General features: G+C 41.2%; 1 protein-coding gene across 6 annotated transcripts in view; it reads right to left on the bottom strand.

Annotated features, from left to right (window-relative positions):
- KIAA0319L (KIAA0319 like) overlaps positions 1 to 16,889 on the bottom strand; it is a 56,720-nt gene that overhangs the window by 33,325 nt on the left and 6,506 nt on the right. For all 6 annotated transcript variants that reach the window (XR_013393703.1, XR_013393702.1, XM_077931953.1 and 3 more), the window contains one exon: positions 5,855 to 6,549. Coding sequence is in view for 4 of the 6 variants with exons in the window: in XM_077931953.1 (XP_077788079.1) it covers positions 5,855 to 6,549 (695 nt within the window). In the remaining 2 variants the exon portion in view is untranslated. The remainder of the gene's footprint in view (positions 1 to 5,854; positions 6,550 to 16,889) is intronic.

The following is a 16,889-nucleotide window of genomic DNA, read 5'->3' as shown; positions in this document are numbered from 1 at the left end:
ATATGCACATATCCCACGGCCTATTGCAGATTATGTATCTCGACTGGGAAATGTGCATAATTCCTTCTTCATGGAATGATTATATACACTTGAATATGCACAGTGGCTTGTTATGCACATTAACCACTCAGTTTACATTCCTCTAAATCAGGGGTAGGCAATCTAAGGCCCGTGGGCTGGATGTAGCCCAATCGCCTTCTCAATCCGGCCCGTGGAAGGTCTGGGAATCAGCATGTTTTTACATGAGTAGAAAGTGTCCTTTTATTTAAAATGCATCTTCTGTGTTACTTGTGGGGCATGGGAACTCGCTCACTTCCCCCCAAAAAAATATAGTCAGGCCCACCACATGGTCTGAGGGACGGTGGACCAGCCCACAGCTGAAAAAGGTTGCTGACCCCTGCTCTAAATTGTAAAATTCCTTCCCTGCATTGTCACACCTTCACTATACAGCTTTCAGCTAACGCTTTATCCTGGCCTTTGTGTGCCTGAGAGGTGTGTTTTAAATTGTTGTAACCTGCCTTGGGACTTGCTGGTGAAGGGTGCAAATAACAATAATAGGCGTGAATAGCAAAAAAAGATGGGATTATGCAGATGTAACAGCCTCTGCAACATGAGAGAACTGGATTTCAGATGCTGTTCAAAAGGAGCACATTGTGCAAACAGAATTTCTGGCTTTATGGTCAAGAACTTGGGTGACAAGCCCATTTTGCTCACTTATAAAATTCTCCCACTTTTGAGTGCCGTGAGAGACTAATCAGACCAGTGTAAACAAGACAAGGGAACAGACGAAAACAATTTCCTTTCTTTCATAAGAAAATTCCTTCCCCAGGCCCTCCTCATTCCGGTGGGTAGCCTGAGGCAGCCAGAACCAGACATTTCAGCTTTAACTGGGCTTATCTGTATATGCTACATATTTTCCTGAGTTGATCTTTGTATAGTATAAGATGAACATTTAAATCACAGCACACATATCAACAACCTGGACTTGATTTTCATAACAAACAAAAATATCACAGCACTCTTTCTTGTGGCACAGTCAAATGGCAATACTTAAAAGGTCAAGCTAAGGGCGAGAAATTCATGACTTCTGTTATCATGTACGTTATGTAATTTGGGAAGGTGAGTATCAGCACATAAAGCTCTGGATTTGAACTCTGGGCTCAGGGCCCCAGTTATGAAATAATTTTGGGTTGCGGTGTTGTTCTGTTCAAGATGTGGTACCAGCTGAATTTAAAGGGATGATCAAAACACACATTCAATTCATAGATGGAGAGAGAGACCACTGGAGACTATTGGACTGAGTCAATCTGGATTATGAAATGTTGGTGACAGCACTAGTTATCTGGTTTAGTATATGAATTTGATAGGCTGGTAATGTTCATATCATTTTGGAACAAGCCTTGTTTCCTCAAGAAGCTATTCTCTCGTATGGAATGTTAAATGAGATTCTGAAGGTGTACAGCCCGGAGGCCAAGTGCCCCAAACCACAAAGTACACAAATTTAATTTAAAGTTAACCCATGACTCTCAATGAAACTCTTGTTGATTGTTGCAAAACTACAAAGCCAGTTGCGTTGAAGGCACATGAAAAGAAGTTCTTTCAACACTGCAGCCTCATATGCAATGAACTCTCATTTACTGTTGTGAACTATGTGATCAAATCATCAAATCAACAAGCAGGCTCATGTTGGCAAGCAACTTCTCCAACTGTGCAAATCAATTATCTCAATTATTTCTTGCAAAGACTTTATGTGGTGGTTGCCTCCCCATCCAGACCCCAAAACCTCTCTTCTCATGCATGGTGGGTTTTTTTTAGTGGGAGATTGAGAAGCCTTTCCACAATAGCTGGTGTTCAATGGGCTGGGGTGCACAGCAAGAGAGATCAAACTACATTTCTCAGGATGTAATATACAACTGTGTGCACATTGCACAGCACCCTCACTGCACATATGCTAATATAACTATCTGGAATTCTCCTAAAACAGACATCTGTTTCAGGACAATCACCAAGAAAGCTTGCACTGAGCCAATTCAAGACAGGGAGCGTAGTTTGCCCATCAATAGTCTAGAAATAAACACAGGCACATACATTTTTAATATGTGCAACCTTTTCATAAGTAACTGTTATGAAACAGTTCTCAAAATTCAAAGGTTTGTTACTGGCAAATTCTGGTTTCTTCCCTCTTGGTTCCTCCACATATTCTGCTGGTGAACAGCTTTCTGTGTCAATCCCTATGTTTTTAGGGGCAAGGGGTCACATTCTAATATATCTAGAACAATATTGAACTCTGATCACTCTGCAGAAGTCACAGGACCTAAATTTGCAAATGCAGCAAATATGATCAGTAACCAAGGCAAGCAAACACTGGCCAAGGATAAAGATACTTCAGCTACACCACAGTCGAAGTGGAAGTCAAGAAACACTAACCTTGTAAGAGTTTCATTTGAAAAAAGCGCATTATTTATAGGAGTTGCTTCTGCAAGCATACCACAGTGATGCAGCAGCAGACCCCTTAATCAATACTTGAATACTTCTCTTGACTAGTCAGTCACTGTTGTCTGACTCAAATACACAGCATTGTGTGTGAAGACAAAGGCACTAATTTGGCAATGCAGCCAGGCTGCAACTTGGCACGTGACAGACTCTCACTCACTCTCATGAGCATATGCCAATTTGTCTTCCTGAGGGGTTTTCAAACATTTTTAATATGATCAGTAAATGTGAGACTATCTTCCCCCAGCATAATGCTTCTGTTGTAGGGAAAATGCAGTGTGTTGGTATTGGCAAAATGAAATTCCTTCTCCCTCACCAAGTGTGTTTGTTACAACAGTTTGGATAATAGATACATGAATGTCACAGACAGGTCCACAGACAAGTTCGTGCAACATCATTATGGACATTACATGACACTGGTTTCTGTTCTGCCCTGTATTTGTTGCATACAGTACTGTTTTTATTCTGCTGCAGTTTGTCTTCCGCCAAAAATTTCATTATTTGTCTTTCACTGAGGTGAAATGACATAACTTATGTAACGTATTTAAATAATTACATAATTTAGGTTGCCATTATATTATTCCATCCCATCCCATTCATTTAAATGCAAAGGGAACACAATGCAAACTGGGTGGAAGCAGCATAATCAGTTATGTATCCGTTGCCAACTGAAAACAACAGTGAATACCAATTATATTCACTGGATTGATTTCTGTTCCAGACACGGGACAAAAAAGTGAATGCTGATAATTCCTGCTCCTTTTTCTGCTTTCTTTGGAATTCTCTGACATCGTTAGACATCCCCAGTAATTAATAATTCCTGCCCTATCATTATTGCATCTCACACACAGCATGACTTCCCTTTCTTCCACAGCCCCAGTCTCATTATGTGTAGGTACACTGATACAGTTTATGTTTAATGTAATGTAGTGCTAAGAATAAGATGTGGTATTTCCCCCTTGCTTGCCTTAGACAACAGCCAGGGTACGCCATATTCAAGTTAACATTTTCTCACTTCATTTCCCTCAGAACATTATTTGATCCTATGAGAATATGTCTTAAATCCACTATTTATCAATCAACTACAATACTGCTATAAGAAGCAAAATATTCTTTAAAAATGCCACTTCCAAGGGAGAAGGACAGGTTGGGACTAGGAGCTCTATAGCAATGCAGGAGGTTGCTGAGCAGCAGTGTGTGTATCCTATCCCTTTCCCACTCCTGTATATCTCCCCGCAACCCTGAAAAGCACTGCAAGGCTCCTGCTTCTGGTTGACTGGAGCCCTGAACAGGAGTATGCCTGAGACGGTGGAGATACACAGCAACACTGCCTGGCAAGTCCCCCTTTTAAATTACTATAAGAAGCAAAATAGGCAGCGTGCATCAATCTTTAAATGTACATAACTACACTTAGATCTTGTAGGAGGACGTGGGTTGTAGGACTACTCGTGGCTGTGATTTTAAGATGGCTGTTGTGCAAATTATATTCTCTTTTTCTTATGAAGATTTTTGTCCTGTGGGGACCTTCAGTTATTGCAAAACCTGCTTTCCACAACTTGGAAATCAAAAAATTTAAGTTCATGAGAGAAATCACAAATGGGTCTTTAGTGGTAACCCTAGGGAAGTGGCCTGGAATTGCAGCAAAACATCAGATTTCAGAGAATTTATTTTTACAGCCTTAATTTTACATTCTCTGCTCAGCTGGAGCATTAGAAGAGAATCTGATAGCTCAGAGCTCAACACCCTGTTGTTGAAATCAGCAGGGAAATTAGGGACACATTACTATTTATCACTTAGGGCAAGCAAGAATCAATCTTAGCAGAGGGATTGCAGTGCAGTCTCTACCACACTGGATCATTTCCTGAGTGACAGTCTCTTGTGAGAGGCCAGATGGTTACGGTTTTAGGGAAGCATCATTATTGATGTATTGCTGAGACAGAGGAGCCAAACAGCAGTTCCTAAGTGACTGTTAAGAAGTCAAGGGCTGAGGGACAGCTGAGTCAGCAAGGCAAAGTTAAACCATGCGGTTGTTTTGCATGCTAACTAGGATAGCTCCAGGTTTCCTAGTCGTGTCCTTTGGCTCTGAGCCACATCCTGTTCCACGTGGTTGGCAGTTCTCATATCACAGCTGCAATGTAACCTGGGACTGCAAAATCTGCAACCAGGTACAGGAGAATAACAGTTTTTAAGAACCACAATCTACTGAAAACATACTAAGTTGAGCAAGGGATTTCTAAAAATGAGATCGACCCCACTGATAAGAGTTATGTCACTGAGTTGTCTGCTGTGGTAGACTCTCTGTTGCACCCTTACCTGGATGCGAGTAAAAAAGTACACTTGGTACACACCCCACACATATGCTGAGTTCAACCATTCTGTTTGTTGCACTTGCCATGAAGTTATAAGCAACCAGTTTTATTTCTAACTATGAAGGGGGAAGACTGGGAGATGTTTGGCAGCTCTGTGGCCAAGGTGCCTGGAAAGCCTGGGCTATGCAAGGCTAAATCAGCACTTGTAGCCTTTTGTGCTCCAGAACAGGAAAGGTCAGTGCAGGCAGAGGGGTGATCTCTAGGAAAAAGTGATCCAAGCAGCTTTGCCTAATGGTGCCCAAGCTGGAATGCTCTCCACCAGAAAATCCAGTGTGTGGGAGGTTAGACTTTCAGCAGTTGTGTCTAAACTGTAATGGTCCTTCCCCCACCCCCCCACCAGCACTCCTCTTAGAAAAGGCACGTGAGTTACCTTCAATCAGGAGTGTCCAAGGCAGTGGACCTCCTCTGCCAGACTTTCCCTCTGTCTGAGGTACCTTCAAGCAGAGGCATCCCAGCTGACAAGCTCTCTTCCCTTCCAGACTTTCTTAAAGAAAAAGCTGGGAGGGGGGGTGTCTTCCAACTTCATTTTTTTACTTGACAGACATATCTCTCCATCATCACAATTCATGGACATATTTCAGCCAGACAAAATTGTCTGAGAAGAGCATGGAGCAAAGCCAGTGAGGAGTGTGACTTGAGGAGAGTCCCAAGGGCTGTACAGAGAGGCCTGGAAGGCTGCATTCAGTCTCTGGGCTTGAGGTTCCTCATCACTAGTGGGCTTTCAAGCAAGTCAGACCTATCAGTTCATTAATCCACAAATGCAAGAGTGAACCTTTGGGTACCATTTCTCATCAAGGCAGTGGACTGAACCTTTTAAAACTGCACTGATTCTAACCACCGTTTTCAAAACTGTTTTGATTTTTTTTATTTCTTAGAATTTCCAAACAATGTCCAGTATGTTGCTGCTATTGTGCAATAAAAAAGGATTAGAAAGCATTTATACAACAGAATTTGGATTAGTGTTGACATTAACAATATTATCTTGCACTTACCCTCATGAGGCCACTCCCAGCAAGGTCACTTGGTCTGTTCACATTATTGCTGCTGGGGGGAGATGAGCTTTTGAATTTGGTTGTTCTCAAGTCTTCACTGTTTGGCAGCAGGTTTTTTTCTGGATCAATGTGGTTTCTGGGAAGGTTTGTTTCTTGATGTGAAGAAGGAGCTTCCGTCAGATCATTATGGGTGGATTTACTATCCAAGGGCTGAGATGGAGCAGGATGGGCTACAGGACCTCCGCTGTTGGAGCCTGTGTCCCTCTTAAGAGAGCGTCCCCTGATGTCTGCCAAGTGTGCTCTGTAAGCCAGCAACTCTTTGAAGGACCTTCTCATCCTTGTTTTACTTTGATGTCCTTCCCTCCAGTCCAGCCACTTAGGAAGATAACCTCTCCTCTCTGCTGCAGGTTGGGCATTTATCGTATGCTCAGATCTCTTTACAAACACCAAGATCGAGTCAGTGGTGTTGGTCCAGATTGCCTGACACCAATGAGGCTTTATACAGTTCACCTGGATGCACATCTTTCCCTTGAGCCAAAAGGCATCACAGGTAGGGCTCTGACAGCAAGTAGCTTGACAAGATTGGACAGAGTGAAATCCTTCCAGCAGCTGGAGGTGAACACCATCCAGTGATCTCAAATGGCCTCCCTGGAGAGCCTTCCCTGGCTGGCAAGTGCCTCTAGTCCAGCTTGCATCTGAGCAGAGAGAAATAAAATGATAACAATTTTAAATAAGAATCTAACAGCATAGATGTAATCCAGGAAATAATTATATCTGGGTTGTTGTTGTTGTTGTTTAAAAAAAAAACCCTACTTCATTTCTACTCTCTAGTAACAAACATAAGTTATCAGGGGTGGGTGTCATCAGCATATTGATGGCACTTCACTCCAAATCCCCCAATGACAGCTCCCAATAACTTCAAAAGGTATTAAACAAAATGGGTTACAAGACTGGAGCCTGCAGAATTCCACAAAATAATTCCTATGGGGCCAAGCAGTAGCAACCCAGTTATAGTATCTGGAGCCAGACCTCAATAAAGAAGAACCATAGCAATGTGCTATCCCTAACTCCCAAAATCATGTGATAGTCCACAAGGATACTATGCTCAATGGTATCAAAAGCTGTGGTGCAGTCAAGGAGAATTAACAGAGTCACACTCCTCCTGTCCTTCTCCCCAAACAGGTCACTGCTCAGGGTGATCAATGCAGTTTCCATCCCAATATCCAGGCCTGAAGCTGGAATGAAATGGGTACAGAAATCTTTTTCATTCAAGCATGAAGTTGCCCACCCACCCAAAATTAAATTATTAGATGATTATGATCTAAGAATAGAAGACTAAACACCCTACAAACAGGAATCATGGGAACTACTTTAAATACTGCTTTAAATACTAATGGCTGCTTTAAATAGCTGCCTTAAATACTAATCTGTTTAATGAGAAGTGTCTTATCTTCAAACGATTACCATTTGTTGCCAAAGACTAGAAGATCATCTTGGCTAGGTCAGAAGTACAAGCAAAGGAGTACTGGCAAACTCATTCACACACAATTGTTTGTAAGAGTCTCTCTTTCTACATTGTTATAATCTGACAAGGCTTCCTTGCCCTATAAAACAGCAGCATGCAGTCATCAGTGCACACAGTTCTGAACCAGAGTTGCCTTGTATAACTATGAAGTGCAGAACAATGAGAAATTACAAGAAACTTAGGAAACAAGTTGTTTGTTGCAACTTCCCTAATGGATGTTGCTTAAAGTAATAATTTCACTCAAAGAAATCTGTTATCAGGAGAACAGATCTGCTATGCCTACTTTGTCCAGGTCAGACCAGGGATGAGGAAGGTTGGGCCCAGGGGTCAATGTGGCCCTTGTGACTCTCCCCTGGCTATGTCCCACCCTTTACCAGACCTACTCCATGCCCTCCTTGAGTCCTTTTGCCTGAATGAAACATCTCTTGCTTGCCTTAATGAAGAAGGGTTTATGTGCATGCATATAAACCCCTGGCTTTTGTATGGCTAGAATGTAGCCTGCTGTACAAAGGAAAGAGTCACATCCATTGCTCTGCCCACTTTTGCCCCGGCCAATACAGGCATGTGGCCTCCTTTGGAAGGTTGCCCATGTGGGAATGAAGTCCTTGGGCTGAATAAGGTTCCCACCTGTGCTCCAGACAATGAAAGAACTCTTCTGCTCCTCCTTGCCACAGATCTGTCTTGCTTCTTCTTTGCCTCTGCCTCACTGCACCCAGCCTTGCCTGGATTCCAGGACCTTACCCCCTTCCCTTGGTAGGTGCAGAGTCTGGCAAAGAAACACAGCTACCTTGAAAACCAAATGACTATGGCTGGGGGCCTGTAGTCTGTGCCTGTGTATTAACAGCTCCAAGGTCAAAGATCTCCTGCAGGAACATATAGCAGAAAAGGACTATTTCCAATACAAATACCATCCACAGTAAAGTCTGCTCAAACGATTACAAGATTTCCCCAATGGGTGGAAAAAATGGCTAATACCACAAGGTGCCTGCCTATCAAATTTTAGCCTAAAGTGCTTTTTAATGACTGACTTTTACAGAGGAGTTTTTGAATGGAAACACAACAGAGCAAACATCTAACACCACTGGTAATGATGTGCTCATAACACTACCATCTGTTCAGGCCTGAAGAGCCCAAAACTGCACAGCACCACCCAAGGGCAGTTATGAAACTACATAAGGTGTGCTTTACTCCCATGGCACTGGAGTAGATTATTGGTTGAGATTCTATCCTAACTTTTAAATAGCCATACCCACACACACACACACTCTCATTTTCAAGATGTTGCAATAGGGTGTGTTTTTTTTGGGGGGGTATAATAATTTTTAAAGTGCCAAAGCCCTTTTCAAAGTATTCTTGAAGTTCTGAGCTATCCTAACTCAAAGCATAATATCTGGAAGCCAGTACAGTGGTACCTCGGGTTAAGAACTTAATTCGTTCTGGATCTCCGTTCTTAACCTGAAACTGTTCTTAATCTGAGGCACCACTTTCGCTAATGGGGCCTCCCACTGCCACAGCACAATTTCTATTCTCATCCTGAAGCAAAGTACTTAACCCGAGTGACTATTTCTGGGTTAGCGGAGTCTGTAACCTGAAGCATCTGTAACCTGAAGCATCTGTAACCCGAGGTACCACTGTACATGCATGTGTGTGTGGAAAAAAATATTTCTACAAGAGTATGTCTGCAGTTTCCTTTTGCAATGGCAACTCTGAATGTCTCATGAAGTATTACTTTGGAGCTCAACCTTTGAAGGCAGTTTTCAGAGGGAGAATGGGGGCAGGATACTGCTGAAAAATGGAAAATGTAAAGCTTCTACATATAAGTGTTTTACAGGTACTTTTAAGTGGATACACATTAAACCTCCAAGGCCTGGGCAAGAGCCCCAGACTGACTTTTTAAAAAACTCAACTGTCTAGCCCTCCTAGAAAGGAAGTTATGAAGCAAAATGTGCAGGTACTCTTCTGCAAAATGAACCAGCCTGACTGCTCCTACCTGACACTGTTCGATAGGTGAGTTTTTGGGATACCAGGCAATAGAAAATCTGATTTCAAGATTTTCTAACTGCTGAGGTTTTTTTGTAACCACTTTGGGCAGCTCTTGTCACAATGTTTAAGGCAGACATAAATTTAGGTGGAGAAGGAAAAGATGGTATCCCAGCCCTGAAGTTGATTGATCTTATTAATTCTGTAACTGGTGTACCAAACATTTCTTGTGTTTAGTGCAATCTCATTAAAAAAAAGTAGTCCGGAAATGCTTCTTATTATTACTGTGGTACCTCGGGTTACATATACTTCAGGTTACAGACTCCGCTAACCCAGAAATAGTACCTCGGGTTAAGAACTTTGCTTCAGGATGAGAACAGAAATCGTGCGACAGCGGCACGGCAGCAGTGGGAGGCCCCATTAGCTAAAGTGGTGCTTCAGGTTAAGAACAGTTTCAGGTTAAGAACGGACCTCCGGAACAAATTAAGTACGTAACCAGAGGTACCACTGTACCATGCTAATGGATTTCATTTTAATACAATTGTCACCTGTTTTTACTCCATTGATCAGAGCCTTATATATAAAGTTCCAGGGATTAAGGACACTTTAAAATAGACAGCTAGCCTCTGTGAGATGACTAGACTGGGAAAATAGGCCTCTGCAAGATTAATTTATAACCAGGTCATATTGCCCTGACCCTTAAAGCAACTCCTTGATTCACATGCTATGTTCTTAGCTGCTACTGTGCCATTAAACGAAAGGTTACCAATTCACTTAAGTGAATTAAGTTTAAACTCAACAATAGGAAGAAGGTAAAGAACACAATACAGTGGTGCCCCGCAAGACGAATGCCTCGCAAGACGGAAAACCCGCTAGACGAAAGGGTTTTCAGTTTTTGAGTTGCTTCGCAAGACGAATTTCCCTATGGGCTTGCTTCGCAAGACGAAAATGTCTTGCGAGTCTTGCGATTTTTTTCGCTCCCCCCCCTTTTTCTAAGCCGCTAATAGCCTTTTAGCTGCTAAGCCGCTAAGCCTTTAATAGCCGCTAAGCCGCTAATAGCGCTAAGCCGCTAATAGGGTTGCTTCGCAAGACGAAAAAACCGCTAGCGGAACGGGTTATTTTCGTCTTGCGAAAGGAGGCACCACTGTAAAGCTATCACGTCAGTTAAGGAATTAATTATTGCACATCAAAGACGACTATTTTTCTCCCATGATCTTTTCATGTTATATTTTTTTCTTTCTAAATAAACACTGATAATTCCCTCTAAATCTGAGATGTGCTTATTGTGCTTTTGTTTGAAAGCCTAATGGTTTTATATTTCCCTAGGAGTTCAATGGCAACAGAATTGGGTTAGGCTTTCATATACACTTCCTCTTATTATAAAATGTTTTGACCCTCATTTTACCTCTTTCTTTTTTCCTTGCATGTTCCTGATGTAGCTCTTTCCTACCCTAATATTCTTCATCAAACTGTATGGCAGATTTACAATATCTGTATATCAACTCTGGATTTCATTTCTTCTTTCTATAGCACAGCCACAGTGTCTGTACTCAGATGCAAAACAGGAAAAATCTACTAGCCAGTTGGATGTCATGTTTGTGGTTCTTCAGTGGGTACTTTGTAAATTTCACATCTGTTCAAGTTAGTTACAAATACTGTGAAGCCTTTATCTGACATTCCAATCTCCTACCTGGTTTCTTGCCCAGTAATGGTCTCAATGGTCAGCCTTTCATCCTATTTAAAATATCAAATGCTTCCAAACTAAAAATTGCTATCCTTTCTTTGCTCACATCAGGAAAATCAGATGGTGATTCAAGCGTTTTCTGCATGTTCTGCCTTTCTTCAGTTGTTGCTCTAATGGTCACCCATGTAGCACTAAAACATGGCTTATCATTACGTGTGAAATGGGCCACTGCATGTAAAGCATTCTGAATATACTAATATGCTCCAAAAATATTACACATTATTATTACTGGACCTAGAAGAAAATCTGCCATCAGAAGAGTTCTCAGCAATTAAGATGCTTGCTACTAACACCACAACTGGTCACTGAACAGTCTGGCATCTTTGTGTATATTGGCATGAATGGATCCTGAGAATAGTATAAGGTTTGGGGTGAAAAGCATGGGTGTTTTAAATATTTTGTTCCTCATTACATCCTGCATTGCAAAGTCTTGTGTTCCAAAATTCATTCTGTGTTTAGCACACAGATGGACCTCATTTTGGAACAAAGGGGCTGAGCACCCAATTCCACTGGCTGAGAAAGGACAGGTGTCATAATAACAAGGGCATGAGGTCCATAAAGCAAATGTTTCTGTGATACATTTTCCATAGCAAATTGGAAGTACTGGCAGCCTTAAAGAAAAATTAAAATTATGTTTGGATTGGTCTTACAAAATGTGGATTTAACAACTGAGGCTTTCCTCAAAGTTCACCTAAAAGACAAATAAATAAATAAATAAACAGGATCAAGGGGGCTGGTGGCCAACTTTATTGGGTTTATTTCAACAGATCCCTGGAGATCTCAAGCATGTGTGTGTGTGTTTTAAAATTTAATTTGAAGCAAAGCACAGTTTAGATTCTTACTGAGTTTGGTATTGGTCTGGTGTGCTGATTAATCTGTCAAGCACCATAAAAATTCACTGCAGCATAATTAAAATAGGTGACACAGTATTCCTGCCAGCTTTGAGATGGAATGGGAGGGAGGAAATGGTGGGAAGAGTCTTTGAATCCTGAAAACAGATGGGCAAAGCTGAATATTCCTAATTATGTTTTCTTGCCAGCTGCCTTCCATTAAACATTCAAGCTGTACTTACATTTTGTTTATTTGCATTTGTCTCCCTCCTCATCATATATATTAAATAAATCCTCTAAATGCTTTGCCTAGTCACCAAATGTCAGCCAAAGCAGACATCTCATTGTGCTTCTTAAGAATGCCCAAGCTTTGGCAAACATATAAGGGAAAGAAACCACATAATTAAGGAGCAGAAATTGCCTTGCGCATGCTTGCAGCAAGGGTAGCATCATTAAGCTTTTTATAGAGCTGAAGGATTTAAGGGACACTGGGGAAGAAGCCGTCTCAGAGAGAACTAGGGGCCAAGTTAGGTCATACACAAGATATGTAATGCCTTTCATGTATCTGGTATTTACATATCAAATAGAAACCATGTTGGGGCTGAGAGATTGAGGCCATGCCTAGGGGTGAGGCACTGATTTCTATTCTAACCTATGTTTTCTGCATGCTGCACTATTTCTGTTCTGCTGTAGAACAGACAAAAACTTCCAACAAAACGTTATTTGTCTCGCTGACTGATGTGACTGAATTTTACGAAATTACGTTATTATGCTTTTCCACACAATTCAATTCAATTCAATGCAAAGGCCAATCAGTTCAATGCAAAGGAAACACAATGCAAATGAGAGGGGGCAAAATGTCATCCATGTATTGTTTCTGGACTGGAAACAACAGTGAATACTGATAATATTTGCCAAACTCATTTCTATTCTGAACATGAGACAAATTAACAAACGTTCGTTATTTTCACTTCCACTTCCACTGGAATTTTCCAATATCCATATCCATGCTACCAAGAGGTGGGTGAGTTGTGAAACCTTCTGTCCTATGCCATGGTCCCTAATGAAAATTGCTTCCCTGAAGCTGCTAACGTCCCTGGAAGAGGTCTCCATTGGGGCTAACAGAGGTATCCCTCCTGACATGAACTGAAGCTTTGAGGGAGATGTCACTGGTACTATAGTGAAGGAGGAATGAAGGATTAGCTACTGTCACCACATATCATGCTTCTGATCCTAATCTGGTTCCCTTTCTACCCCTTGAGGTTGCCATTTAAATTTTTAAAACAAGGATAGCATCCAAAGTGTAAGGAACTCTGGAGCTTGAACTGGGAATCCCTAACATGTGGACACTTGTCTTAATAGCTAATTTACCCAGCTTCTTCCTCTCTCAATTCCCAAGGAAAATAAGCACAAAGGGAGTAAGGGAGATAAACAAAAGATGGGGAAAGGCAGCCAGGAAGTCATTTCACCACAAGAGGAAGGGGGATTTGTATTTCTCGGGGGGGGGGGGTAGAGAGAATTTTCTATCTAACTTTTCCTGCCTTTTTGTGGAAAGCCTTGAGAATTCTCAACACTGTGAGTCAACAGGAAGAATTTTCTTTAACATGGAGAGGGTATGCTAGACTCTGAGAGAAACAACCACTGCTTTGAAAAAGGTAGAACACAAATACTGTAGAATCAACCAATTACATGACATGCCCCAGTTGTGCCTCAGTTACTTCCTCAAAGGTTTGCAGGGTGGGTCCTTCCAGAGAAACCTGATGACTGCTATTAAAACAGCAGAGCAAACAATTCACCAGCTCAAGAACTGCAAAGTATTTATTTTCTTATCCAAATACACACACTCATTAAAGGTTTCGTAACCCTTACAAGTGGCTCAGGCAGTTTTCTTGCACAAGCACTGTGACCGCATGACAGCTAGGTGAACTGCTTAAACAGCAACTGTGTAGGGGGAAAGCGTGCTCTGCTAAGGACCCATATCAGTGTCATCAAACAGGCCTTCTCTACACAAAGAAAAGTCAAAGTTGCTTGGATGCTTATGATGGAGCAGCACTAATGCAAGATTTTTACTTTCACAAATAGCAGTTGTGGAGTGGGGATCCAGATTGAGGCTCTGGTGTAAGGCTTTAACTCTTTGCCCCCTACTGCTGTCCCAATTCAGAACAGGAAGACAAGATACCACTGAAGATAATGGGAGCTTCTCCCAGCCAAAAAACGCCCCAGGTGGTTTCTGAGATTTCTAAAATAATGTCAGCATACAATGAAAGCAATTCCAAGATATTGTAAATTGACCATAGGTTTTTATCAGCATAATAGCTAAGAACATGGGCTGAGATGTCTTCATTTTAAACTCTCTGGTTGTCCTCTCATTAGTAAGATTAGAGCAGGCTTCCTCAAACTCGGCCCTCCAGATGTTTTGAGACTACAATCCCCATCATCCCTGACCACTCGTCCTGCTAGCTAGGGATCATGGGAGTTGTAGGCCAAAAACATTTGGAGGGCCGAGTTGAGGAAGCCTGGATTAGAGTAATACAATACTAGGCTAACCTTATCAGGTTGTTGTAAATATGACCATAAGCAGTACTTTGAGCACATAAAAATGCTGTTTAAGCATTATTTTTATTACATGTAATAACACAGACTGCAAGAAGATCAAACCTATCCTTCTCAAGGAAATCAGCCCTGAGTGCTCACTGGAAGGACAGATCCTGAAGCTGAGGCTCCAATACTTTGGCCACCTCATGAGAAGAGAAGACTCCCTGGAAAAGACCCTGATGTTGGGAAAGATGGAGGGCACAAGGAGAAGGGGACGACAGAGGATGAGATGGCTAGACAGTGCTCTCGAAGCTACCAACATGAGTCTGACTAAACTGCGGGAGGCAGTGGAAGACAGGAGTGCCTGGTGTGCTCTGGTCCATGGGATCACGAAGAGTCGGACATGACTAAACGACTAAACAACAACAACAATAACAGAGATTGTAGCCTACACTATTTTTGTTGTTGTTGTTTAGTCGTTTAGTCGTGTCCGACTCTTCTACACTATTTACCTTATGTTTATTACAGGCTTAAAATAATGAAGTCAGTTACAGATCTTTGATGTTCCAATGTAGCTCTCAGAAGTGAACCAGTTGCTGACTTCAGATTTACCACAGCACGTTATAATATCCTTATGCTGCCTCCAGTTTAGAATAAAATCAATTATGCACAAAGAAAATGCAGTTTTGCCACATTCATGAATCTTTCTTTCTCAAGAGATTGTAACTAACTCTGACAGGGTAACAGACTAAAAGAAAGAAAGAAAGAAAGAAAGAAAGAAAGAAAGAAAGAAAGAAAGAAAATTTCACTGCAACAATTTGCAATTACATTGTTGTTTGAAAACAATGGTGGCTTTTTAAAAATAGCATTGTAACAGCTAGACAATATCCACTTTCTACTGAATAGAAAGCTGTATGGAACAAAGAAGAATTTCATTCTTCAGTATGTGAATATTCATTATGAAGGTGGGAGTTAAGAAGAGACAGACTGTGACAGTTTAGTACGCTGGAACAATAATTCTAAATTCCAATAAAGCAATTCCGTAAGTTATTTTTAAAATGTCCAAAATCATCCTACTACTAAACCTTTGGGAATCATTTTGTTGTGTGTATAAAAGTGGGAACAGAATGCACTGAAGTAGGCATTTCAATGGCAAAATGTAGGTTTGTAAAGAATTACATTCAAACAAGGCCACAATACCTTCCACCATAGAAGCCTCAAAGTGCCCCCACCCACCCACCCACCCACCCACCCAAATTATCATAGCTATGGTTAAAAAGACAAAAAAAGCCAGTGGCTTTTGAAACACGACTCCAGTAGGCTCAGGAAACAGGAAACTAATCTCAAAAGAAGAAAAAAGCAAAAAGCAGATCCATTCTAACTTAAAACATGTAATGATTACCACTTACTCTCTACAACTAAAAAGATAATAAACCATGAATTTTAAATCAACTTTGTGTGACAAGCTGGAGATTAATGGTCCACTTACTGCACATCAGCTTAATCAAATGTCCCAATTGCCGAACGTCAGAGACAGCATAGGATAATTATGTAGATTACAGCAGCAGCCCTGTCCAGAAGGCAGAGATTTTGCTAACTATAGTAACTAACCCACTGAGATCAAATGCAACTGAGTCAGTATAAGTGATCCCTCTATTCTCTGAAAAAAGAGTAAATGTTACAAGTTCGCCAGCTGGAAGGCTTATTTTTAAATAACTTTTCAAGCGGCAAGGGGCAGTGGGGAATTAAGATAGAAGAAATCTGTGAAATAAGTTACTCTTTGAGAGGCCTTAACAAACCACTCCACTACACTTTCCTGCTTTCATCTGTTTCAAATGTTCTTAGTTATTTTAGTTACAGATAGGTAGCCGTGTTGGTCTGAAGAAGTGTGCATGCACACGAAAGCTCATACCAAGAACTAACTTAGTTGGTCTTTAAGGTGCTACTGGAAGGAATTTTTTTTTGTTTTAGTTATTTTAGTTTAGTTTATTACATCTATGAATTGCTTCTCACAAATAAAAGTCCCAACGTAATTTAGAGCAAAATACAAAATGTAGTAATAAACATAATTAAAAGTGTAGCCAGAGTAAAAAACAACAACACATCCAATTGTTGCTGCTGTCCAAATGCACAGGAAAATGAAAATAGATTTGATTGCCACTGAAATTAGACAAATTTGGTACCAGGTTGCCTCCCTGGTAGGAAAATTCCATAAGTGGGAAGCTATTACAGAACAGGCCCATTCTCTCATCACCACTCTCTGGACCTCCCTTGGAGGAAAGCACACAAAGAAGGGCTTCATCTCAGGGTTCATATGGGGAGAGATGGTCCTTTAAGTATAGAGGTCTCGAGCAGTGCAAGATCAAAATCAGCACTTGTCACTGTTACTAGTTGTGACAACAGTAACAATGTTGGATCCAA

Source organism: Podarcis muralis, chromosome 7 (assembly GCF_964188315.1).
Source record: "Podarcis muralis chromosome 7, rPodMur119.hap1.1, whole genome shotgun sequence".
In the NCBI taxonomy this organism is placed as follows: domain Eukaryota; kingdom Metazoa; phylum Chordata; class Lepidosauria; order Squamata; family Lacertidae; genus Podarcis; species Podarcis muralis.
This window is presented reverse-complemented; position numbering and strand designations above follow the sequence as displayed.